Source organism: Vidua chalybeata, chromosome 6, assembly GCF_026979565.1.
Source record: "Vidua chalybeata isolate OUT-0048 chromosome 6, bVidCha1 merged haplotype, whole genome shotgun sequence".
In the NCBI taxonomy this organism is placed as follows: Eukaryota; Metazoa; Chordata; class Aves; order Passeriformes; family Viduidae; genus Vidua; species Vidua chalybeata.
In genome coordinates, this window is record NC_071535.1 from 55,381,036 (window position 1) to 55,407,434 (window position 26,399).

General features: G+C 43.5%; 1 protein-coding gene across 4 annotated transcripts; it reads right to left on the reverse strand.

Annotated features, from left to right (window-relative positions):
• Window positions 1-1,346: 1,346 nt before the first annotated feature.
• Window positions 1,347-24,387, reverse strand: LOC128789952 (acyl-CoA (8-3)-desaturase-like). 4 transcript variants are annotated; one of them, XM_053946299.1, is made up of 15 exons: window positions 23,492-24,387; window positions 22,964-23,050; window positions 21,386-21,472; window positions 20,015-20,142; window positions 7,988-8,098; window positions 7,065-7,262; window positions 6,590-6,691; window positions 6,303-6,431; window positions 5,304-5,364; window positions 4,532-4,608; window positions 4,143-4,240; window positions 3,398-3,494; window positions 3,052-3,131; window positions 2,243-2,368; window positions 1,347-1,992 (listed from the first exon to the last, which is right to left on the reverse strand). In XM_053946299.1, the coding sequence occupies exons 4-15, from the start codon at window positions 20,039-20,041 to the stop codon at window positions 1,941-1,943; spliced, it is 1,158 nt and encodes a 385-aa protein (XP_053802274.1). In that variant the 5' UTR covers window positions 20,042-20,142; window positions 21,386-21,472; window positions 22,964-23,050; window positions 23,492-24,387; the 3' UTR covers window positions 1,347-1,940. The 4 variants fall into 4 exon arrangements, with proteins under 4 accessions (XP_053802274.1, XP_053802276.1, XP_053802275.1 ...); XM_053946301.1 differs by lacking the exon at window positions 22,964-23,050 and having other exon boundaries at window positions 23,889-24,387; XM_053946300.1 differs by lacking the exon at window positions 22,964-23,050 and having other exon boundaries at window positions 23,803-24,387.
• Window positions 24,388-26,399: the final 2,012 nt, after the last annotated feature.

Sequence of the window (26,399 nt, forward strand, 5' to 3'; positions counted from 1 at the left end):
TTTATGCTTTTTTATTGTGTTATATGACTAATTTGTATGTGTTTCCTTCTTTGGGCGTCTCAGTGATATCTTCTTTGTAAAATCTCATCCAGCTATCCAATATTTTCCTGAGGGAGCGCAGGCAGCTTTTCATCTGAGATTGATACTGGTAAGATTGCTCAAAGATAACCCAGGGAAAACTTGGCAACTGCTCCTGTTTGCTCTGTCATTGATCCATATATTGCTTAGGCTTTATTCCATATTTAGCCATGGCCCTTCATCTCAGTCTTGCCCAATCCTCTTGCACACCTGTCCTCATTGGAGCACTGTTGGGTCCTCAAACAATGGAAATATTCACAGCTCTTTTTTTAATTGCATTTTGACTTTCAGAGGTCCTGAACTAGGAGCCAAATGATGTCAAAGGTCCAAAAATCAAATTACGATCTTCAAAATCAGGCCTTTCATCTACCCAATAAATCATTTTCAAAGGCTGATTAGGGTAATTTTAAAAGGCTTTTTAAAGTAGTGGAAATGTGTTTGTGAGTAAATGATACTGTTGTGACTTCTGCTTTATTTCTTATTTCTCCCACAGAACTTTTGGGAATTACTTCTTTTACACCTATGGGTCAGGTATTGTTCTTTGTGCTGTTAACCTCTAAACACAATTGCACTTTTTCCAAGGCAGGAAAAATTATTTAATAGCAAATCCTTCCCTTGTTCTGGCTGACTCTGCGGGGTTAAAGGTTTTTAAGTAATTCAGCCAATCATTGCACAAGTAGTACAAAGTCCATTTGTTACATCATCAGAGACTTTTTCTATATCTTTTTACCTCTTGAGTTTTCTATTTATTAACCTTGAATTAGTGAAAAAAAGTGTGGTAACTGCTAATATTCAAATGAATTTTGTTGTTCCCATAGTCTCCTTTCCAAAAGCTGGTCTTTTATTTCAGGGTCTGAGTTTGTATTCACATGAGACAAAGAAAAGGCTTTCTTACTAATTAATGGAAAGATATTGTCTCCTCTCAAGGTTATTCAAAGTACCTGGACCAGCCTCTTTCACTGACTCATCTTCTGCCTGGCACAGCCAAAATCTGATCTAATCTTGGTTTAGCTGCAACAGCAAGTTTTGGATTTGACCAAATGTCTGTAGGGGATTTATTTTACTTTTGGTTTACCTTTCTGTAGTATAATCTTAATCCTGTATAGGTGGGGAGTGTACATGGAGTGTGCACATGTCTCAGCCCAACACAAAGTACAAAAAAACCCCTCAAACCAGATAAATTTTGAAGAGAGTAGAGGCCTTAAGCTGGTTTTAACCCCATGTGTTTCTTGGCCTTGTGACAATGACGATGCTCTAGAGAACAGTAATGGAAACACATTTATATTTTTATTCACTGCATGTGCACTTGCTACAGTCTAAGTGTTGTTTGTAGTTTATCCTAATTTATTGTACTTTAAACACATTGCTGGAACACCATGTTAATCCAAAATCCTTGACAATTTCAAATTCAAGTAAGCAAATGCTGTATCAAGCATTAAACCCTCCACATGAGGAAAACAAAACAAAACAAAAAAAAAAAAAAAAAAACAAACCAACCAAACAAAAAAACCCCACCATGATCAGCGGCCTCTGACATGAAGTTAAGTGTGTGCAGCTCCACCAGTCCATGATCTGACTTGAGCCTGTGCCCAGGCTCAGAAATGCTCAGACTCAGTCAGCAAAGAGCTCCTTCCTCTCCTAACAATTCACCTTCTGCTTGCCCTGCCCACTCTTAACATATCTGAACCATAACCCTAGGAAAAACCAGAAGAAAAATTCAGGCAGCTTCATCTCTACTGGAATTTTATCCCTCAGTCCTTACTCACTTAGTTCTGCCAGAGAGTCCCTTGTGATCCCTGCCCCTCAGCTTGCTGGGAATGCAGCTGTGGCAGGCTCTGAATGGTAGCACCAAGGTTTGTCCTTTATTTGTGCAGGTAGGCATCGTGCCAGAGCTCTCCCGAGGTTTTCAGGGACCTGGGAGAGACAGAAAGAGAGGACACACCACAGGGCTGCTCAGGGGAGTGTTGCTGGGACAGGGGAATGAGGTTTTGTCTCTGCTCATTTCCCAGAATCCCACAATAAGCTGAGAGATCCCCCACAAAGATCTCTCCCCAAGAGTGACCATGTGCCCAAGAGGCTAAAAGGAGAGCAAGGCAGCTCTTGCTCTTAGGATTCCAGTCTCTCCTGCATCCTCCTGCAGTTTTGGGGTTTTTTTTTTACTCACTGCACGATGTCTGCGAAGGCTGTGAGCAGAGGCTTGCACTGGTACTCAATGCCATGCTTGGCACACAGGGACTTCACCAGAGGGGCCACCTTCCAGTAGTTGTGTCGTGGCATGGAGGGGAACAGGCTGTGAACAGGAGACAGACAAGTTTCACAAGAAATCCTAGCTATTAGTGCTTCCCAGGAATCACCCAGCTCACAATGAGCAGGGTCTGTAGCTGCTCCTAGCTCTTCTTTCCCCCTGCTGTGCATTTAGCACAAGGAACTGGTAGGAATTTCCTGCTTTCCCCTCTGTTCTTTTCCACACAGTTTGTCTCCAAAGTAAATGATGTTTATGGAAAAAATTACTTTCCCCTCCTTCCCTTTTTCTGGAAGTAGCACAAAGGAGGAGATGAGCCCATCCTTCATCCTTGCATATCTCACTCTAACGAGTAACAGCAAAAAAAAAATCAGCAGAGGTGGCTTTAAACTCCTGTTTAAAGACAAAAACCAGGTGCTTTAACCAGGACATTTCCATTGATCCTTAAAACCTACTACTTGGGATTGACTCTATTGCTGTCCTTGCATGGATCCTGCCCCTGTTCCATTTCCTCTTGTCATCCTGTGGATCCAGTGAAAGTTTTCAATTACATGATTTTCTTCAAGAGTTTCAAGTTTTAAAGGCAAACTCATTGGTACCCCACAACTATTTGTAGAATTCAGAGCAAAAAAAGAATAAGGAAGGAGGAAAAAAAAAAAAGAGAAAGAAGGAAAAATATTTTTAAAAAATGAGGAGGGGAAAGAAAATTCCCTCTTGGGGTGAGTACTCACTGATGCTCAATCTGGAAATTGAGGTGCCCTGTGAACCAGTCATTGAAGAGTGACTGCTCCACATTGCAGGTTGCTTGGAGCTAGAGGAGAGGGAGAGGAAAGCGAAGTCAGAGACAGGTCAGAGTATGTTTAGGTACCAGAGCTCGACCTGGATTTCATTTTGGATTGCCCATGAGTGTGTCATTGCTGTAGTCCTTTACCTTTTCCATGACTGAATCCATCAGCCTATTAACCTTCACCTCCCAGCCACCAACAGATTTCCCCCTTAATGCAACAGGAGACTTGCTTATGGTTAAAATTTGTACCTGTATGGCCACAATTCCTAAGAAGGGAAAAAATATTTTACCTGAGTAGACACCCAGTCCAAATTCTTGTCGTAGTCAATATCCATTGGGATGTGGTTCATCTGTGAGACCCAGACAAACCAGCTGCTCTCCAGCATCCTGTGCAATGAGATGAGAGAATTCAGTGCTGGGTGAGCAGGTCAGCAAGGAGCCATTGAAATAATGGCAAAGCCAGACTTAAAGACATGACTGAACACTAGCCTTGCTAAGCCAGCACCTGGATGGACTTGCAAACCCTGGAAATTTCATATTTCCTTATGAAACTCATTATTATTTCATGTGTTTTGTTATAACACTGACTGGTGTTCAACTTGTTTTATCTGTAGCCAAGGCCTAAACTGATTAGAATCAGTGAAATGATCCAAGGGGAGAGTGTGCTGACCATTCAAGTCAGTGCTGCTGGATAATACCTGGGCATTTGCAAGCCCAGGCTAAGCTGTTTCAGTTAAATGTTCTCTTTCAGCAGCAACAGACCCAATGCCCAAAGCACTGAATGTTATATGAGGTAAATATTTCTCAATTTGGTCAGCACTCTGACCAAACTGTGAAATCTCTTTGTTGCCACAGCTAATGAGGCAACACAAAACTTGCACTGGCAATTGAACTAAAGAATTATTAATTAAAAAGTAGGCAAAAAATTAGGTGGTAAAGGAGAATGTGGAAATATAAACACAGAGAAAGGCAGGCAGGTACAGATGGAAAGAATGCATAGAGAAAAGGCTGAAGAAGCTTCTAAAGACACATCACCTGAATATAAAATAATATGCCAGGAGACTTTTTGTTTCTAATAAAGATCCATAAGTATAAAAGAATCTGATGTAGAAGGTCAGCATCCAGGCCAAGTCCTAACAAAACCAGAGACAACAAGAAAAGCATGTCTTTATAAATTGCATTTACTTATTTATTCTTTAAACCTTCATACTACAGGTATAAGAGAACAATTTACTTTTCAGCTCTGACAGTCTTTTTCTGAATGGAATAATCTAGAATAATCAACACAAGCCTATGATACTTTCTCACAGCTTGCTATAAGAGGTGAGAGCATTCTTGCCCAGCAAGGAGCTGGCTGCAAGCTCAGAAGGAAGGCTGAAGGTCCCCATCTGACCCCTTTTGGTCACACAAGTAGCAGTACTCACCACCCAGTACTTCTTTGTGTAGGCAATGTAGAATGTGTGGCAGTGGAAGTAGGTGGGGAACAGGAGGGGAGGTAGAGCTGGAAAGAAAAATTCATCACTGGTGACATCATAGACTGAGTGACAACATCAGCCTGGGAGGGAAGGGTCTTGAATTCCTGCTCAATCTGGAGAGCATTCCAGGTTAGGATGTTAGGATGGTTTAGTGCCTTGAAACATTTCTAGGTCTGTCCATTAATCTGAGAGATCTTACAAACCTCAGGTTTCATCTTAGGCTCTTGACTGAGGAACAGCCACAAATTATTATTTTGAGAAGTGGCTTCTACAGCCTAAAGCTTATCTGGCTCCTTATTCCTTAGTGCAAAGCAGGGCAACAACAGGAATGCATATGAAATCCCTTTTCTATCAGGGATTTGGGGTTGAAGAACTCAAACTCAGCCTTCCAAAAGGACATCTCAGTTGCACTTAAAAACCCATGAAACCAAAGCAAACCAACCAACCAAACAAAAAAACCCTGAAACCCACAGACTTTGATACTACTGAAAGATATAGTATGATATCATAACCCAGAGCCTCTGTGGAGGATGTGGGAGATCTGGGATAAGATAGGTCAGGTCTTCAACTCTTCCAAAAATCTGGTTGTTATTATTTTGGCTTTTTATTGTGTTCTTTGACTCAGGCACCATTGTTTTTCTTCAGTTCTCCAGGTAAAAAGTAGAATCTCCAAGCCCCTTTAATACTTCTCAGGGAGTTGGAGGAGGATAGAGATACTCACTGATGAAGAAGTATTTGTGTTGGTGGTTGTAGGGCATGTATTTTTTCTTTTTGATCCCAAGCTGTGAAAACAAAAACAAAAACAAAAAAACAAACAAAAAACACCAAAACAAAAACAAAAAAAAACACCAAAAACAAACAAACAAAAAACCAACAAAACAAAACAAAAAAAAACAGGAAAAAAAAATTAGTTGAGACCAAGCAATTTTCACAGGTAACTTGCTCTTTTCCATTTATTTTGCAGAGGGACTCTTCTTGCACACTTCCCACAACCCTCATTCCTTTTTTTCATGATTAATTTTGTGTAGAATTAGATATATCAAGACTAAGTTATGTTAGTGGTCAGAAATATGTATTTTCTCTCATTTTTCCCCTTATTTCTTCTCTGATTCTCTAAACTTAAATGGCAGTTCCACGATGGCATGGAGAAGAATATTTCACTGCTGTAGCTGCTGTGATGGGGTCTCAAGAACTGATGGGATCTACAGCAAAAGGGGTTCAGCACTCTAACGTTGTCACTCATGGCAGTGTCCAAACAGGACAAACTGAGAATATCCTACATGATCCAACAAATTCTGCCCAACTGGAGTTCCAGGAACAGCCCTGGGTTTCTCAGTCCTGCTGTTCCTGTCACAGCAAACTCTCCTAGAACACATAGACACATCAAAGCCACCCCTTTGACTGAGTCTCATGCATTAATATTAAAATAATAATTCCAGGCTGACTGTAGCCATGCCTTACATTGATTGATGTTTACAAGTTATCTAATGATCATTAATTACTGAGTTGTTGTTCTAGGTCATTAGGTTTCTCCAACCATGAATGTGCTGGTGGATTTTCCACCCTATATACAATGCCTTTACATCATGTCTAATTTACTTACATCCATGTATCAGCTGTTTGAGACATTCTTACAAGGACTTAGTGTGAACTGTGGAGAAATAAACCTCTTTACAGAAACTGCCATCGCACCTTAGACTTCCCACACCCACTTACTGACCTCCACAGAGAATTTCTTCCCCAAAGTGAAGAGGAAAGGGTGCATATCAATGTCAGGGTCCTTGTGGAAGCAGTTGGGTTTGGCATGGTGCTGGGAGTGCAGGAGAGTCCACCACTTGGCCGAGGCCCCCTGTTTGAGGGAAGAACAAAGCATGAAAAGCACTTTCAGAGCCAGAATTGCCTTTACTTCCTGCCCCTAATCCCTCACCCAGTGCTGCACATGCTCCACAGAGTCTTCAGAACACATGTTTCTACAGGAAAACCCTCAGAAGTTTCCCAGGGACTCACAATCAAATGGCACATCACAAACTTGTGTAGCAAGTGGTTCCACTTGGTTTTCCTGAATACTGAGAGGTGTCCTAAATCATGCTGTAACCAGGAAGCCTGGACCTGGAGGAGAAGAAAGAAAACTTTAGGAGGGGAGAAAAAGAGGAATTGAGATGGGGATGGTGCCACACTCATCCTTTGCTTTGAAATACCAAGACTTATTTTCCGGACACTGCTCCCAAGTCACGAGCAGAAAGGGACTGTGGAATCCTGACAGTCCCAAGGCTTCCCACAGAATACATCTTGCTGAAAGAATCCCAAACTAAGTTTAGCGTGAGCTCCCCACATGCAGAATTTCTCCTTGGTATCCAGATAGTGTCTGTGTTTTTATGACAAAGTGAAACGGTGCCAAGTGAGGAAGCAAAGGGCAAGAAACTGCTCACGTGTGTGTGTGTGTAGGTTGATGCAAGTCCACGCCATGGAATTCATTGCTCACCTGGGAAATGGTCAGCAGCAACAGGGAGAAAATGAAGGGCAGTAAGGATGTCCCAAAGTAGAAGAGGATGAGCCAGGCAGCTGTATCCAAGAGCAGGATGTGAGCCAGGAGCAGGAAGAAGAAGAGTTGGTTTGGCTTCAGCAGTCCCATTCTCTCAACTGTAGCGCGCAATTCCCGGAAATCTTTCACCAGCATTTCCTGGGGGAAGCATCAGGGTTACAATTCTCTGGTTTTAGAGAGCACCACTGCAGCCTCATAACCCAGAAACCACTTTAATGGTAGGGAGAAAGAACAAAGGATCTGGCTAAAAGAGCAAGAGCTGGGTTTAATAAACATTATCATTGCTCTGCTACAGCTTTTTGTTGAGGAGCCAGGACCAGCCATCACAATGTCTGCATCCCAATCCCTAAAACAAATCCTCCTCGGTGCTTCTTCCATCGAATCCTCGGAGGCAGCAGAAGGCTCAGCTGGAAGCTGTGTTTAGTGGGAGCTGTGCGTGAACTTCCCATGCCACCTTGTGGTAGGTCTTTGCATGAAAATTTTCCTTATATTTGTCTTCACTTTTCCCTTCCCAGGATTAAGAGGGGAGAGTTAAATGCACCTATAGCTGAAGGAGAATATTTATTCTCCAAGACTATTCCTTTTCCTTTTGGTTAGCTCTTCCTTAAAGCAAGGGAAAGAGGTGATAACTCAGCTATTTAGTTAGAGAGGCTGTAGAAAAATTCATCTTCAGGAACTTCATTCTCAACCACAGAATGTGGACTTAGACTCATATTTACACATTGTTTATAAGTAATAGCCAAAAAAAAAAGTGAGAAACCTGGATCCTATTGCTCCAGGAGCTACGCTGATAGAGAACAAGGTGTAATCTCAGAATATTTCCCTTTAGTCTCCTTTGATCTGTTTTGCAAGGACAGACTTACATTTTTAGTGGGCTCAATGCTGGGTTGGTCTGGTGCCAGCTCCCCAATCTGCAGTGGCTTCAAGTACTTGCTCACCAGCACCTTGTCGACATGGAATGCCACAAAGGCATCCTGCAAAGGCACAGCAACAAAGGAAAAGAAATCCAGATTTTGTTAATTTTTTTTTAATTGCCTTTTGAATCACTGAGTTTCTGGAAGTGTCCAAGGCCAGGTTGAAGCAACTTGGTCTGGTGGAAGGCATCCTTTCTTTTTTATCCTTTGTGAGAGAACACCGCAACAAAATGCAGCACCAAGAGGACTTCACAGTTTCAGTGTGCAGTGTCACCCTTTCTAAAATGTTGGCATTAATTTTACTCATTTTTTCATTCCTCAGGTTCCTTTGCTCACTGAGAGTCTTCTGTGCTTCTCATCCTCTCCTGAGCTGCCACCTTTCATGGGTTTCTGCTTTTGGTTAAAATCTTCCAGGTCAACTAAGATAATGTCTTAATTTTTCATAATATACATCCAAAAGATTAAGCAATGTACCTAATGGACAGACATGAAAGTGGCTCAGATCTTGCAGGGCTTAATGATTTGAACATGGAACCAACTACCTACCAACCTGGCTCAGATGCCAGAAACAAAATATCTGGTTCATCCATTATCTGGGATTTTCTGGCATGCTAAAATGAAAGAAATCTGCCAGTAGTAATTCAAGAAATAAGCGATGAAATTACACAATGCAAAGTTCAATTAATATACAATTTGAAATCTAAACTTGATGGACTGAAAATTCTTTTGATTTCCTTGAGCCTCAAATATCCCTTAGATATGGAAAAAAATGCTGTAACTCACAGCAACTGCACAAGCAAGACCAGAAGATAAGAGGAATCCTGAAGAGTTAAGAATCACAGAATGGTTTGGGTTGGAAGGGACCTTTAAAGCTCCTCTAGTCCAACCCCCCTGCAATGAGCAGGGACATCTTCAACTACATCAGATTGCTCCATCCCACCTGGTCTTGGAGGTGTCCAGGGATGGGAAATCTCTGGGTGACGCATGCCAGTGTTTCGCCACTCTCATCATCAAAACCTTCTTCATTATATCCAATCTAAATCGATGCTCTTTTAGTTTAAAGCTATTCTCCTTTGTCCTGTCCCTCTGGGCCCTTGTCCAAAGTCCCTCTCCAGTTCTCTTGGAGCCCTTTAGGTAGTGGAAGGGGCTCTGAGCTCTTCCTGGAGTCTTCTCGTCCCCAGGCTGAACACTCCCAGCTAGCAGAGGTGCTCCAGTCCTCTGAGCATCTCCATGTGCTCCTCTGCTCTAGCTCCAGCTGTTGCTCTGATTTAGCTGATTTTGCTCGGGAGCAACCGCTCCGATCCCGTTCCCGTGGGCTGCATCTCCTCATTTGCCCTTTCCCATGCCATGGGGATGGCGAGGCTCGCACGGAGCGGTCATACTTCGGTCCCCCGACTCTGTCCCATACCCCGATTCCCACTCCCAAGCTCTCTCCGCACGACTTTTCCCTGGCGCCCTCCTCCGGCGCATCCCGGCTCCCGCATCCCCGCTCCGCTCACCGTGGCGTCCTGCCCGGCGTGGCTGACGAGGAGCCGGGCTCCTCCCGGGTGCCTCCGGTAGAAGTGGCTGATGTCGTACACCTTCCTGTGGATCACCAGCCAGCGCTCTTGCGGCGCCGGCCCTCGTCCGTTTCGCTGCCCGATGTCCTCCCAGGTAAAGCGCCGCATCCCCGCTGCGGCGGCTCTGTCCCCGTCCCCTTCCCTGTCCCCATCCCGCACCTCCCCGCCGCCCCCCGGCGGTGCCATCCTGCCTCCTGCCCTCCTCCCGCCCGTAGCTGCAGCCCCGCATCCCGCTCCGCCGTGGCATTTAAGGGAGGGAGCCGCCCCGGCGCCGCTCCACGCCTCCTCCACCCGCTCCAGCTCGTCGAGGTTGGGTCTGCCTCCCAAAATTGCCCCTTTCCCACCCTGGTTCTGCACCCCCAGTGCCCAAAGCCCTCATGTAGTACCCTCAGGTGGAGGGTACCTGACTGCTTAGGGAGGGGTCCTCAGCAAGTTCATTCCATTCCCAGGACGGGCTCGGACAGGGAAAACTTTCCTTAAAATATTCCGTTAATTAACCAAAAAAAAATATCACTCTGTAGCTTCGCTTTTGATGTTGCAGTCCACAAACCCTTTGGATGAAACATGAATTAAGCATATTCTTATGTCCTACTAAAAAAACCCAGCAACCAAACCACCCCAATCTCCAGCAAACTCAGTATAAAACTCATCAGTTAGCACCTGATTAAACCCTGTATTTCAGTCCAGTTTTCCAACACTCACAGCGAGCAGGGAGCTCCCACAGAACCCATGGCAGGAATAATCCTCGAAGCTCTGTCCTGGGTGCTTCTGTTACCTGGGATAAACCTGGGATGGCACACATGGAATGTTGTACCTGATAGCAGGTTGTGAAACTGCTGTTTCTTCCCCTCCCACTGCCCCCTTCGTGTTTGTAAAATTATTAATTAGATTTGGGGACTCCAGGAAATGAGCATTAATTGCAGAACAACACTTGGTGCCACTTTTCCTTTCCCTCTAAACAGTCACAGCATCCACATAATTTTCTCTTGTCAAAACAGACCCAATCTTGAAAATTTAAAACTGTGATTGACTGAATGATTTCTTTATCCTGTAGAAAACTACCTGTTAAAACATACAACAGCAACAACCCAGATGGAGGAGCCCACAATTAGGACAGGCTTTTCAAAGTACATGAATTAATTTATCTGAGATACTATCTTTTGATGATTAATTAATTTGAACTGATTTCTTTACATTTATAACATTTCTCATGCATCTATTTGCCCCGTTTTTTTGTTTGTTTGTTTTTTTTTTTTTTTTGCCCTCAGTGCTTGTTTGCTCTTGAGTCTACTTGTGCTGGTAAAGCTCACACTTGATAATGATTCTGCAGTCTAGATTTCCAAAAGAAATGTTGATGCAAAAGAAGAAATCTCATCTCGTTATCTCAATCAAACTGTTTACACAATACTTCTCGCTCTTCTTCTTTACAGGAACGTGTGAAAATCCTAAAGCTGGTTTCTCAGCCCAGTTCCCAGAGACAGCCAGTGCAATAAGGTGCCTTAAAAAGAAGTTTAATAGTTGTTATCATGAACCTGTTTCTTTGCTTGTCCCCTGTCACAGTAGGCACCATTTTCTCCTGATTCCTGGGCTTTGCCATCCCTTTAGGCTCACATTTGGTGCTATTTGCAGAATATGTTTTTATAACATTTGAGATAAACCACTTCCAGCACACCAGCACGTACCTTCAGGAGGGCAGCACAACTCCTTCCTTTTAGCTTCTCCTCTTACACTGAATACTCAATATTGAATATTCAGCAGAAAAGAAGGAAGAATCCACCCCCTTCTTGTCCCGTGCTCATACCTCCTTAGCTACTTTATGGAATTATTAAGGTGGGAAAAGACCTCCAAGATCACTGAGTCCAACCTTCAAGATCATCAGCTCAACCTTTCTCTGATCCTAAAATCCTGCACAAGGTTAAATAGCTCCCACTGGGTCAGTAAGTCAAGCAGGCAAAAGCTTCCTCCCCAAAGGGTTTTTAGTGTATGGAGCACAAAAAAATAACCCCAAATATGACAATTTCTGTGCAACATTCCAGTACCTAAAGGGCCTCCAAGACAGCTGGAGATGGACTTTTTACAGTGGCCTGGAGTGACAGGACAAGAGGGAATGGCTTCAAAGTGACAGAGGGCAGGGTTAGATGCGATGGATCTTGGGAAGAAATTCTTCCCTGTGAGGGTGGGAAGGCACTGGCACAGGGTGCCCAGAGAAGCTGTGGCTGCCCCATCCCTGGAAGTGTTCCAGGCTTGAACCTGGGGATGTCAGGAGACAAGCACAAGCTTAGCTAGAGTTTTATATTTTTTAAAAACTGCCCTCGAGCGCCCAAAATGGTAGCGAGGTTTTAAGACCTTGGATTTATGTCAAGCCCTTGGATAACTGAAGCTTTCATTACCTCAGAATGAGCCAGGTAACCTGCTGAAAGAAGGAGCTGCTTGTCACATGCAGGACACTCATGACATTATCACTGTGTCAGACACTGCTCTGATAGGAATGCTGATAACAGCACCCAGTTCCATTGTAGCAGCAGGTCCTTCCAAGGGGGAAAATCCATTTGGGAACAAACCCTTCATTAATCTGCACCACAGCCCTTACATCACCAAGGTTCCAGCTCCTCAGTTTTCTACCCACATTAAGCAGCTCTGATTGGTTTTGCAACCTGTCTTTTCACAACGAAGATGTCAACTGCTAAAAAGATAAGCATCAAATTATGACTTGATAGCTACCAGATAACCATTGTTACTTCACACATCCCACGTCTTTATGCTCCTGTAATCCAGTCTTCTTTTCCTTGCACTGTACCAAAGCTGCATGATGGTCCTTTCTGGAACTTTTGTCTTAATACATATGTCATCAAGCCTCAAAAAAAAAAAAAAAAAAAATTTGGGGCAAAGCTAAATGGGCTTTTTTGCAGATTAAAATCTGATTTTTTCCAAACTGAGCTGTTGCACTTCCTAAGTGATTAATATATTTGCTGACTGCCAAAGGAACTCCATTAGTTCTCCTTCTGCATGTTATGAATGTGGCAGATTCTGGAGAGAAACATTGATGAAATGATTGACACCAAAAGCATGGAAAGGTCAAGCACCTTCATAAATGAACAAGCAGGAATCTCCTCTCTCTTAGAGAGAGGAGAAAATGGAACAGAATGGAATACAACAGAATATTTCAGTTGAGTTGGTTGCAAGGGACTATCATTTAATCACTTAGATAATTTAGCTCACTACAGATATCATGCCTGACCACTTCATGGCTGACCAAAAGTTAAAGCCTCTACCATTGCTCAAATGCTTCTTAAACACTGCCAGGCTTGGAGCATCACTCACTTCTTGAGGAAAAAGGAAAAAAAAAATAAAAGGAGCACTAATGAAGCTGAGTAACTCAGAGCAAAACATAAATAAAAATATAAATAAAATAAATTACTAAATATAAATAAATAAACCACTTAGTCATAAAAATGTAATTTATAGAAGAATGCAAATTGTATCACTCCCGTTCCTTCTTCTTCTTTTCTTATTCTTTCATGTGGTGCAACTCCTTAGAGGAATGTACCCTCTTCATTCCTCATTATTCTTAGCAGGATGTGAGCAAGTCCTTGGAGTTTGCAGCAAACTGGAAGGGACACCATGGCAGGGACTTCTGAGGGTCCTGATGTTCTGCTGCTGAGGACCAGTAGAGCTAATACTGTTTTGGTGATAGCTTAGCCACACGAGCGCAGGAGGCTCTAGGGAGCGCAGCGAAGCAGAGCGGGCAAACCGGGGCGTGGCACGGCAGTCTGCACAGGCAGGGTTGGTTTCCTCCTGCTGGTGGGGTTTTTAGTTTGTTGTGTTTCTGTTGGGTGGTTGGTTTTGGGGTTTTTTGTTAGTAGTGGTTTTTACACGATCAAAAGCCGCAGTTAGTAAAAGTGTATGTAGCGAAACAGAGCCCTCCAAAAAGGATGTGTCCGTCCGCACCCTTCCTGTGCGGAGTGTTTGAGCTTATCAGTGGTTTCCGGGGGCGTTGCAGAAGAACCCTGCCTGCGGTGTGAACAGTGAATGATCTCCTTTTCTTGGTGGCCGAGCCTAGGGAGGGAGTTGAAAGACTAAGGAGTTTCAGGGAAAGTGAAAGGGAAATAGATTGGTGGGGTTCAGTCCATCCATCCTTAAGGGAGGCCAACCAGGAGTCAGAGGACTCCCATGTCTCCCACTGTCACGCAATAGAAGGACACCTGGTGGATGTAGGGGAGTAGAAATGGGTGCCTGCTCGGGGAGGTAATAATAAAAATTCCTCCTGACCCCCATCCCCTAGCCAGGTGCCACTTCAGAATAGGTATGAGCCCCTGGATCTAGAGGGTCAGCCAGATGACACAGAAGAAAATTATCTGCCTAGTGAGCCTCCCAATTACACTTAATCTGTCAAACAGATCACTGCCTCTGCCATTAAAAAGAAAAGAAGGGTAGTCCTTGTGGGTGACTCCCTTCTGAGGGGAACAGAGGGCCCCATGACCCATTGACCAGACCCACCCCACAGTGAGGTCTGCTGCCTCCCTGGTGCTCGGGTACAGGATATCACTGAGACTCCCTGGGCTGATTCAGCCCTCTGATTATTACCCACTGCTGATACTCCAGGCTGGCAGTGGTGGGATTGAAAAGAGAAGCATCAGGGTAATTAAAAGGGATTTCAGGGCACTGGGTCAAGAGGTTGATAGGGCAGAAGTACAGGTAGTGTTCAGGTAGTCCCTTTGGTGGTAGAGGAAAATGATGAAAGGAGTAGGAGAGTGCACATTATCAACAAGTGGCTCAAGGGCTGGTGTCATCTGCAGAATTTTGAGTTCTTTGATCATGGGGCAACTTTTACAGCATCTGGCCTGCTGGAACTGGATAGGCTCCATCTCTCTGTTAAGGGCAGAAGGATTTTAGCTCATGAACTGGCACAACTCATTCAGAGGGCTTTAAAGTAGGTTTGAAGGGGGTAGGGGATGCAGCTGGGATGTCTGGAAGCAGGCCCAAGGGCAGTAAGCCTGAATTAGGGGTGAAATCAGTTGCCCAGCTGAGGTGCATGTATACCAATGCACACAGCATGGGTAAGAAACAAGAGGAGCTGGAAGCCGTGGCACAACAGCAAAGCTAAGATGTAGTCACCACAGAAATGTGGTGGGTTGACTCACATAGCTGGAGCACTGCACTGGATGGCTACAAGCTCTTCAGGAGAGACAGGAAAGGGAGAAGAGGTGGAGGGGTGGAGCCTCCCTTTATATTAGGGAGGCTCTTGATGCCATGGATACTGAAACTAATGATGACAAAGTTGAATGCCTATGGGTAAGAATTGAGGGGAAGGCCAACAAGGCCAACATCCTACTGGGAGTCTGCTATTGTCCACCCTACCAGGCAGAAGAGGTGGACAACTTATTTAATAAGTAGCTGGAGAATGTCTCAGGATCACCAGCCCTTGTTCTTGTAGGTGACCTTAACCTACCAGACATCTGCTGGGAACTTAATACAGCAGAAAAGAGGCAGTTCCCAAAGTTCTTAGAGTTCTGGAAGTTCTTAAAGTTCTGGAAGTTCTTAGGAGGACAATTCTTTGTCGCAGCTGGTGAGTGAGCCCACCAGGGGAGGGACTATGTTAGAGCTGTTGTTTACAAATGGAGGTGGGCTGTGGGAGATGTGGTGGTTGGAGGCTGCCTTATGGCGGCCTGGGGTCCCAGGGGTCTGTCCAGCCCCCCGGGCAGCTGCTGCCATAGGTGTCCCGGATAGCGCTGTGCTGATGAGGCTCAGCGTGTCTGGGCCCTTGGGCTAGCTCCCAGCCGCAGGCGACCTAGCGAGCAACTCTGGAGTGATTTCAGCTCTAGTGAATTCAGCTTCTAGTGATTTCAGCTCATTGCTCGCTATGTGCCTCAGCAGATGCAGGGCTGGAGAGAGGAGAAGCTGGTATGGAGTTCCGCAGCAGTGTCTTTATTGGCAGCTCCTGCAAAGGTTTCCAGTGACAGCTCTTCTGCCGAATTGGGCAGAGATGGAGTTTATATTGAGTTCTGGGGTGTTAGAAATTGTCCAATGGCCAGGGTTGAGGAGAATATGACCTATAGCCTTACAGAAAGATAACAATGGTCCAAGGGCGGAAGAAGGGCTGCTTTGGTCCACTCATCATGACTATGCATTTCTTATCTTAGGCGAATGACCGCCATGGAGGCCTTGCAGGGCCTCTGCCTGCTACACTGCCTGGGGCATAGTGATCATGAAATTATAGTTCTCAATATTTGGTGAAATCAGGAGGAACATCAATAAGAATTTTACATTGGACTTAGAGAGGACAGACTTTGGCCTATTCAGGAGACTTATTCAGAGAGTTCCTTGGGGAGTAGCCCTTAAAAAGAAAGGAGTCCAGGAAAGGTGGATGTGCTTCAAAACAGAGATCTTGAGGGCACAGGAACAGACTGTCCCTGTGTGCTGAAAGATGAGTCAAGGCAAACGTCCAGCCTGGATGGGCAACGAGGTTTTGAAGGAGTTTAGGAATAAAAAGAGGGTGTATCATCTTTGGAAGGAGGGTCAGGTCTCTCAGGAAGTTTTTAAGGGGGTTGCTAGGGCATGTAGGAAAAAAATTAGGGAGGCCAAAGCTCAGTTCAAACTTAATTTGGCAACTTTTGTAAAGGATAATAAAAAATGTTTTTACAAATGTATTAATGGCAAAAGGAAGGGTAAGACCAACCTTTGTCCTCTACTGGATGCGGGAGGGAACTCAGTAACTGCAGATGAGGAGAAGGCAGAGGTGCTTAAGGCCTTCTTTGCCTCAGTCTTTAGTGGGAAGACAGCTTGTCCTCAGGACAGCTGTCCTCCTGGCTGGGTAGATGGTGTCAGGGAGTAGGATGAGCACCCTATTATCCAGGAGGAGGCAGTCAGAGAACTGCTGAGCTGCTTGGGTGTTCATAAATTTATGGGAACAGATGGGATCCACCCCAGGGTGATGAAGGAGCTGATGAGCTTCCCAAGCTGCTCTCCATCATTTATGAGCAGTCCTGGCTCACTGGTGAGGTTCCAGGTGACTGAAAGCTGGCCAATGTGACACCCATTCACAAAAAGGGTGGGAAGGAGGATCCTGGTAATTATAGGCCACTTGGCTTGACCTCAGTACCCGGTAAGGTTATGGAATAGTTTATATTGAGTGCTATCACACAGCACTTACAGGATGGCCAGGGTATCAGACCCAGCCAGCAGGGGTTTAGGAAGGGTAGGTCGTGTTTGACCAACCTGGTCTCCCTTTATGACCAGGTGGCCTGCCCGGTGGATGCAGGAAAGGCTGTGGATGTTGTCAATTTGGACTTCAGCAAGGCCTTTGATGCTGTCTCCCACAGCACACTCCTGGAAAAGCTGCAGCCCACAGCTTCGAGAGGAGCACTCTTCGCTGGGTTCAGAACTGGCTGGATAGCGGGCCCAGAGAGTGATGGTAACAGTGCTGCATCCAGCTGGCAGCCAGTCACCAGTGATGTCCCCCAGGGCTCTGTGCTGGGGCCAGTTCTGTTCAATATTGTTACTGATGACATGGATGAGGGCATTGAGTCTTTCAATAGTGAATTTGCACATGACATTAAGCTGGGAGCGTGTGTCCATCTGTTGGAAGGCCAGAGGGCTCTGCAGAGAGACTTGGAACAGCTGGATGGATGGACAGAGTCCAATAGGATGAAGTTTAATAAATCCAAGTGCAGAGTCCTGCATTTTGGCCACAATAACCCCCTGCAGCGCTATAGGCTGGGGATGGTGTGGCTGGACAGTGCCCAGGCAGAAAGGGACCTGGGGATACTGGTCAACAGCTGACTGAACAGGAGCCAGCAGTGTGCCCTGGTGGCCAAGAAGGCCAAGGGCATCCTGGCCTGTATCAGGAATGGTGTGGCCAGCAGGAACAGGGAGGTCATTCTCCCCCTGTACTCAGCACCAGTGAGGCAACACCTCGAGTGCTGTGTCCAGTTCTGGCCCCTCAGTTTGGGAAGGACGTTGAGACGCTCGAGCGCATCCAGAGGAGGCAACGAGGCTGGTGAGGGGCTTGGAACACAAACTCTATGAGGAATGACTGAGGGAGCTGGGGGTGTTTAGCCTGGAGAAAAGGAGACTCAGAGGTGACCTTTATCACTCTCTACAACTTCCTAGAAGGTGGTTGTAGTCAGGTGAGGGTCGGTCTCTTTCTCAGGCAGCAACTAACAGAATGAGAGGACACAGTCTTAAGCTGCATCAAGGGAAGTTTAGGTTGGATATTAGGTTAAAGGTTAAGATATTAGGATAAAGGTTTTTCACAGAAGGAATGATAAAGTTCTGGAATGGTCTGCCTGGGGAGGTGGTGGAGTCATCATCCCTGGATGTGTTTAAAAAAAGACTGGATATGGCACTCGATGCCATGGTTTATTTGAGGTGTTAGGGCATGGGTTGGACTTAATGATCTTGAAGATCTCTTCCAACCTAGTGATTCTGTGATCCTGTGTGATTCTGTGAACTGCTCTCACAGGTCCCTTAACCCCTTGAAGAAATCTGGAAACATAGAAGCCACCTCCTACCAACTTTTCCTCACTTTTAACCTCTGACACTCTAAGGAAAACCCTGCATTATTCCTATTTTCTTAATCCCAATTGGCTTTTCCAAGCACCAGATTACCATACTTCTACCCAAAACAAATCAGAAATTTCCAGTGCCAAATTCAGGGCTGATGAGGTACTAAATATATGGCTCTGCATGTCTGAACAAGGCAGGCAAGGATGTCAACACAGAGACACTTCCATGTGAACTCAAAACATATTTGAGAGTTGTTTGAGCCAAGCTATGGCACAAAAATAGGGAAGAGAAGAACCTGAACAAAAGCTACAAAGAATGTGGCTGGGGAATGTTAACATGGGATAACTTCTAGTGCTGTTAGTGTGATAAATGGGAAATAAGCTGAAGAAAATGCTGGGTACAGGAGTAATGGAGGTGGCACATGCTGAAGTTGCTGCATAATACAAGGGACTCTGTAATCTCTGGGGAAGTGATTTCTCTCATCAGCCTTGTTTCTCACACCTCAGACTTCACCATGACAGCAATTACCTACAAGAGAGGCCAGAAAGGGAAGACAGAATAAAGAAGGACAGACGAGCTCCACATAAAAATTACACATAAAACCAGTTATATGATCACTCACTCCCACAGGAGACACTACTCTCTTGTTAGAGCAAGAAGTAATAAATAAAGCAACTGAAAGCTTATCAATCCACATGACTTTCCCTCATGTTATCCTGATTCATTTAGAGATTATTTGTCCTACCAGTCCTACCAACAGCAGAAAATCAGTGAAAGTATTTCACAATTGCACTATTTTAGAGTATTTCAAACTTGGTCCTGGGAAGTGAAAACAGAGTTAAGGTTATGCCCAGTTCTATACATTATTTCAGAGATGTCCAAATCTACCAGTCCCTCTCTTCCTCCCTCTTCTCCTGCAAACACAGACACTTTATTTTAGAATAAAGGTCAGAGGAAGCCAGAAATCCCTCAGAAATCCTTAGCTCTTCCAAATAATCTTATATGACAGTATTGCTAAGCTGACCTCTCACTCTCCAGTGTACCCGGAATATTCTGAGCCGATTTCCACTTCACATTGCCAATCTGTGGGGGAGAGGGGGATTAATGTTGCATAATTCCTAATTTCTTAGTCCTGTATATCAGAACCATAATTACTTCCTTTCCTAATCTCCAGAGTGTGACATACTGATGAAGAGACTGTTTGGAAAAGGCCAAAGGAACAGCCTAGCAACTCTAAATATGTTGGAATTATGAAGGAAAAGCAACAATATCAATCTCAAATTATAAAGTCAATAATTAGGAAAGGAAAGGAACAAAACCCATCCACAGTTAGCTGGTATAGAAGGTAAAACAAGGTTCTCACTCATGGTGGAAATTCGGCAGAGAGATTTCATAAGGGTGGTGATTAAGTTGCCATCACATTACTGGCAAGGATGGGGAAATGCAGAAAAAAGCTGGAACCATTTTGGTTGGAAAAGACCTTTTACAGTTATGCTCTTAAAGCAAATCTGGAGAGAAACTTGTGACAGTGTCCACAGTAAAAGCACATTTTCTCCTGGAAAGGAAAGCAGAGAGGGGCTCTCCTTATGTTTGTGTCGCTGCATTCCCTCCTTTTCTTATAAAAGAGAGGAGTTGTGGATTTCAAGAGCTAAGGAAGCACAAGGACATGAAGAAGAGCAAGAAGCCAGCAAGGATTTGCTGCACATTACAAGCTGTGTCCACATCCTACACAGACTCACAGATCCCATTGGTAGGAAGCTTTATCTGTTTTAGTGTTTGGGGAAAACTCCAAACTCATTCCAGCTCCTGAGTAAAGATCCACCCAGCCTTCCCACCTGAGGTGTGTCAGCAGGTACAGGCAGGCCCCACCAGCCATCAGGGTGAAAACACATTGCACAACCCTCCAAATTACCTTCCTCAGAAGCTTCTTCTGTAACATTTAGACACAACTTGTGTGTCTTTCACTGCACCTCCTGAGAAGCACTTCCTTTGCAGTTCTTTGCACTAACAGGCTCTTACCCAGCTGGAAATCACATTATTCTGCAAAATTTAAACACACAAATATAAATTGCAGTGACTTTTTGTTTGGAAAACAATACTGCAAATATCACCTGAAAATGTGATTGGTCCTTTCATACTTGTTTCTTCCCCCCCCTCCCCACCCCCCTTTGCTGTTTGCAGGAAGTCTTCCAGGCCAGGCTGGAGCAAGCTGTTCAAGTGGAAGGTATCTCTGTCCATGGAGCTGGATGGACTTTAAGGTCCCTTCCAACCCAAACCATTCCATGATTCCATGAAGAATATAATGTCCTTTAACAATCTCACCCCCTTTTATCAACTGCATGTTTAAGGATTATGCTGTGTGGTGGCGCAGGTACAGAAAATGCTTCATGTCACCTGTGTCTCCAAACAGAATTATGTGAGCACCAGAATATTTAAAATACAGTAAATGAATTTAATCACTTAGCTTTAGCTGTCTTAAAATGCATAATGTAAATGATTTATGTGTTCTTGCTCTATTATCATGTGAGGAAATGGACAGCATAAATTAGATCCAGAGATAATTTTCTCTCTCCATTGACAAGAAAACCCAGGCAGCAGCTTAGATAAGATGTTTGACTCCATAAAGATGGACAAGATGAAACTGATTTGAGGAGTCCTTCAGTGCTATTGTTGACAAGATTATTTTTCTAAAAAGTCATTGCTGCAGGCAGCACAAGTTTTAGATTTAAAGAAAACTGGAGTACTTGAGTTCTAATCAGCATTTCTTCGTATTCCCTCCATTTGTTATGGACAGTGACCAGCTTAGCTCATCTTGTCTTTCATAAGTGAAATAATGAAGTTCTTTAAGGAACTGTGCTTTCAGAAAAAGTCTGCAGAAGCAGTTGAAATAGAAAATCAAAGAATTAAAATACCCCTTTGCAGAATTGCACTCTTACGATTAGCTTTTACAACTTTCCTCACCTTTCAGAATGAGCCTAAAAGATTCTCCTTTATTCTCCCCAGGGGAGACAGAACATAAAAACCCCAGTGAAGTTATTCAGCCAGTCTCAAGCAAGAACTGGTGTTTTCCACACTTAAAATTGTCTTACAAAATCCCAGACACCCACTCACTCCATGAGGACAATCTTGTCACTTTCATTGGAGGGAAATGAGGGGGAGTGGAGCCAAGGAATATAATTCACCCTGTCACTCAGGAGCCATTATCAAGATCAAAAGGGAGGAACTGTATTTTGTAGCTGGACCAGTTCCTTGCTCAACCTGTGCCCAGCACCACCTGGCTTACCTAACTGCCTTGATTCACCTGGAGTGGCTGGATCCACATTTCATCACAACCCATCCTTTCTTTTGGGGTCTTCCTCCTCCTGCATCCCTGTGAAGGGCAAAGAAGCAGAAATGGAAAGTTAATGCTACCTAAACCTCACTATTCTTGTTTGTCAAACAGAATTTATCTAGAACAACCTATAAGGTGTCTAGTTTATCTATATTTTGGCTTGCAATTGCATTTGGAAACATAAATTTGCATCAGTGACAGGCACAGGACACACTAACTTCACATCCCCAGGTGCACAAGTGCAGCTCATTCTGGAAACCGCAGGGGTTTAGTAACTGCAACCTCAGTATTGTAAAATAAAGGCTACAACTCAATCAAAACCTGTGCCTTTGCATATGTGTAATAACAATATCTGTTGGAAACTTCTTGCCCATCATTTAGGAACCCTAAAAATAATTAAATATTCATTTCATAGTAGTGTCCAACATATAAAGAGCAGATAATACAATTCAATCAATCAATAGAAGGGGTGTTAAGCACAGATAAGTGAGTGTTGCATTGCAGTGCCTCCTTTAGGAAGGTTTTACATCATAAACATCCTCATACAGGACAAATGTGCCATTGCTCCTGCTCAGGGACAAAAACAGCAGTTCATTTCAAAGTTTCCTTTATTCTTCTTACCTATGGTCAAAATGTCTCATTTTTTTAGGCAGAACCTTTAATTATCTTCTCAAAAAAAAAAAAAAAAAACCAAAAAACCAAACCCCCCAAAAAAAACCAAAAAAAAAAACATTTAAAGAGTCTATAAGGTTAAAATTGTTAAGGAATGCACATTAAGGAAAAGATTGACTGGTCTCAAACATTCAGTAGAAGAAAAACATTCATAAAGTATAACAAATATTTAAATATTTCCTTGCACAATCCCTGCAGAGCTTCCATGGATCAGCAATGGTTTATCATTATCCTTTTCCAATGTCATTAGATAAGTTATCTCAAGAGTCTAATTATTTCCTGTAGATAATCAATTGCTCAAAGTCTAAAAACATGCCATCACTAATGATTATTAATGCTGACCAGATTATTTAATGTTCCCTTGTTTTTTTTTTTAGAGTATTATTTTATGTTCTTCAATCAAAACTAACATGTGTTATTGAAAGAATTATTGGTAAAAATACAGTTTAACTATTACCAGCTGTTTTTTACTTAAGCTTTTTCTGATTATGAGTTAGTAAACAAAGAATAAATGTTCATAAGAGTTATCAGAGTATGCATCATTTAAAAGTACCTAAGCAAAACAGAAGGCTAAAAGTTTTAGGGGGGAAAAGGTATTTTTAAAAGATAATGAAATGTTAGAACTGAGGCAGATAAAGCAGCTTTTGAGGGAAGCAAAGACTCAGAAAGTAACTGCGGAAATGATAATAATAATGGAGAATAAAAATTACAATATGAGAATAAAACCCAGGCAAACTCTAGATTTAAGGTGAATTTTCATGTGCAGTTCTTCTCTCAGTTCTGCATCCTTGGACTGAGGGATCCTAACTGAGAGAAGTCCATTAAGTAACTAGATCTTTATTTGGATTCATGGATTACCATTCCACAGCTTAACTGGTTGGAATGCTTTGTTCTTCTAGTATGGGATGTTCTTTAGGTGTTCCATGAGCCACCTGGAGGGTTATCCTTGGAAGGAAATTGCATTATAAATCCTTTGCTCCAGCCCAGCAAGATGGATATTAATGGATACTATGCCAGTATTGCATTTGTCTTCCCTTAATTGCTCCTAATCCTCGATGAGACAAACAGAGGCCTTGGGCTATGCCTGTGGGACACTTCTCAAGTACTAATTGGATAATCTTAGCCCTGAGCAGCTAAACCCATAACCTTTGTTTATGTCCTGACTGCTCACAGATTGCAAACCTGAGGAGGCACCAAAGCACTCCACACACTCCAAGTCCTGTCCTTTGGGCATGGAACAGAAAGCTTGAGAGCAGCTGGGATTATCCCAGGGTAACTGGGATCTGGAAATAAATACAGCCTTTACCATAGCGGGATCTCCCCGTGTCCTGGGACAACAGTAAGGTAATTAATTAAAAGACAACAGGCTCAGTAATTAATTTGCACCTTTAGGGATTATATCAGAGACACAGTGAAATCAAATTTCCCGTTGGAAAAGGCATGAAAGGCTTTTGGGAGCTGCTGAGGGAAGCAAAGGAATGAGTTTAACCAGGCAAGGCTGAGTCAGGCCCAGCCACTGCTCTCACTGGTCTCTCACAGGATATTACAGGGAGCAAGCAATGGAAACACCACATCCCCTTGTATTTTTTATAAGATGGATTGAAAGAAAAGGCTTTTTGAGAGGCCATGCAGCTATTCCTATGCTCCTTTCCTTGGAAAAGAGGTTTTGGAGGAGAAGGGAACTCAAGGACTCTGACCTGTCATCCAAACTCCAAGGCTCTCCCCCTCAGAAAACGAGGCGCCAAAAAATTGGTAGCAAACACTTGCTGTGGTAAAAAATTACCTCAAAGGTGACATTTGTCCTCCTGGACACTGAAAAAGCCCTCACAGCATCCAAAGCTATGCCCAAAAAGCAGGTGCTGAGGAGCAGGCCTGCACATGACGTGGAAAAGCAGCGCTAAATGTGAGGCCATGGGCTGAACCTGCTCTCCGTGGCTGCAGGCAGACAAGGCTTCTCCTTTATGAATAAACCCTCACGATTTGGAGGAAAAAACAAGAGAGCCAGATTTTCACACTGTGAAATTTCATGTGAGCAAGGATCCTTCTTGTTCAGGAGATGGAATGTGTTCTCTAAAATATACAGGTTTGAGGTGAAATTTGTGAATTTTGAGTCCTGTGTAGTCCTAGCTTCTGTATCCATCATTATTTCAAATAACCCACCAAAAAATATTAGAGTTTTCATCTCATTTTTTTCCTCTCTTTCATGAGCTACTTAAAAGTTGGAATTCTTGTCTGGAGAGAATTTGGATTCTTTTACTCCCAGAGCAGAGCTTTGATTAAATAGCTCCAGCTGCAAAGCTGCTATAAGGTAATTGTTACAATTGCACCACCTTTTCATTATCAAATACACCTAATACAAATGTAACCCAGGAGAGAGATTTTTTTTTTTTTATGTTGTCATTTGTTATAGTGATTTGGATAACATTTCTCTGTTATTCACAGCAGCTATACTTAAGGGTTTTTTTTTTTTTTATATTGTCATTTCTTATTGTGATTTGGGTAACATTTCTGTGTTATTCACAACAGCTGTTCCAGGGAGGAATTCATCCAAGCTTGGAAAAGGAAAAACTGACCCATTTCCAGGTGCAACAGCGGGATTCTACCACAGGGAGGCAAACTTAGATCATCTTTCCTTATCCTTTCCCCGTGTTTTATCTTGAGAACCCCGCCAGCTGATTAAATTCTCAAGTCTCTCTAACCTTCCTCTCCTTAGCTGTCCAAATATCAATCAATTAGAAACTCAGCTACCTCTTCCTAGGGAGTGAAGAAAATCACAGTGGTTTTCTCCAGATCCACATTTGGTCAAACACTTCTTTGAAATCATCTGGAAAATAAAATTTTAAGAACTTTTTATTGGATTTCAAGTCATAAGGGGAACTGCTGACCTCGGAATTGAGGTAAAACAACCCCAGTAACCAAGGAGTTAGTAACACTCCAAAATCAGTGATTTCATATTTTGATTTTAGAAAATGCAAAGTATAATCCTGACATGTATTCCATGGTCACCTGCATGCATTTACCAGCGGGAGAAGCACATGGCTGCAGCCAATATTCAGCTTTAGTAAGCACCAGCACACCTGGAGCAGGCAAGGTTTACTCCCAGTTCCAGGTGGGAATGATGCTAAAAGTGTCAAGCAGTGACCCAGAGGCCAAGTTGAGCTCGGAGATGAGTTCTGGGCTTGCCAGGTGCCAGGTCGCCCAGTGGGAAACTTGTTCAGAGGTTTTTTTTTTAGAGACAAGAGGGATTATCTTGCTGTCAACAGATTCAGACAAGAACACCAGGCACACCCTGGTGTATGCAACTGAAGAGTGACAGCAGACAATAAAACACTGCATGAACGAGGCAGCTGTGCCTCAAACTTGCTTTTAATAGCTGAGGTCGTATTTAAGAGCTCATTAGTCAAGAGAGAATTCCTTTTCCAGGAATCTTCTGTTCTACAGGGATTGCAGCCCTGAAAAAGGAGCACCAAAGCAAATTATATTACATAGATTTTTTCCCAAAGTCATGTTTTCATTAAGAGAAAAGGTTTTTATTTCCTGGGACACTGGGCAATGGCTTCAAACTGCCAGAGGGTGGGTTTGGATTGGATATTGGGAAGAAATTCTTCCCTGTGAGGGCAGTGAGGCCCTGGCTACATAAAAGGACTGCAGTTGGTGCTGATCAAGGCCTGAAAGGCACCATAATTCAAGGAATACAAGGATGTGGAACTGGGATCTTGTGCAGCTCCCTGGACAAACCAACAGCTTGGATTTGTTGGCATGATATCTGTTATTTTTACACACAGTCAACAAATTTGCAGGACATTAGCTGGGAAGTCTCATCCTCTGCTTTCTTAAGTCACTGGGTGTACTCGTGGTAAGAAATACCAGCAGATTTTATTCAGCCCAAATCCAGGTATTACTCTGGATACTCCCTCCCCCATCCCATATTTATTTCAAACCAACTTTGAAAGAGTGGCAGAATCCCAAGAGTAACTAAACTGGAGAGAGTAGCCCAGAGTTAAATCCCTTCCCAAAGTGTTATTAGGGAGAGATGGAGGTGGCAAGATAACTCACACAGGCAGTGAAACTATCCAGGGATATTCAGATTTTGGACTGGGGAGTGTAGCAAGGATGCAAATTAAGAGTTTATACTGAAAAAAAAGGGGATGCTGGTTAAAGATATAACACAGGGCCTTTCATCATCAATGATTTTTAAATATAAGCAGTCAAAATGAGGAACTCAGGGCCATGCTGCAGGGAATTAAAAGGATTAAAGGGACAAAAAGGAGTTGATATTTTTCATTGGAGGGAC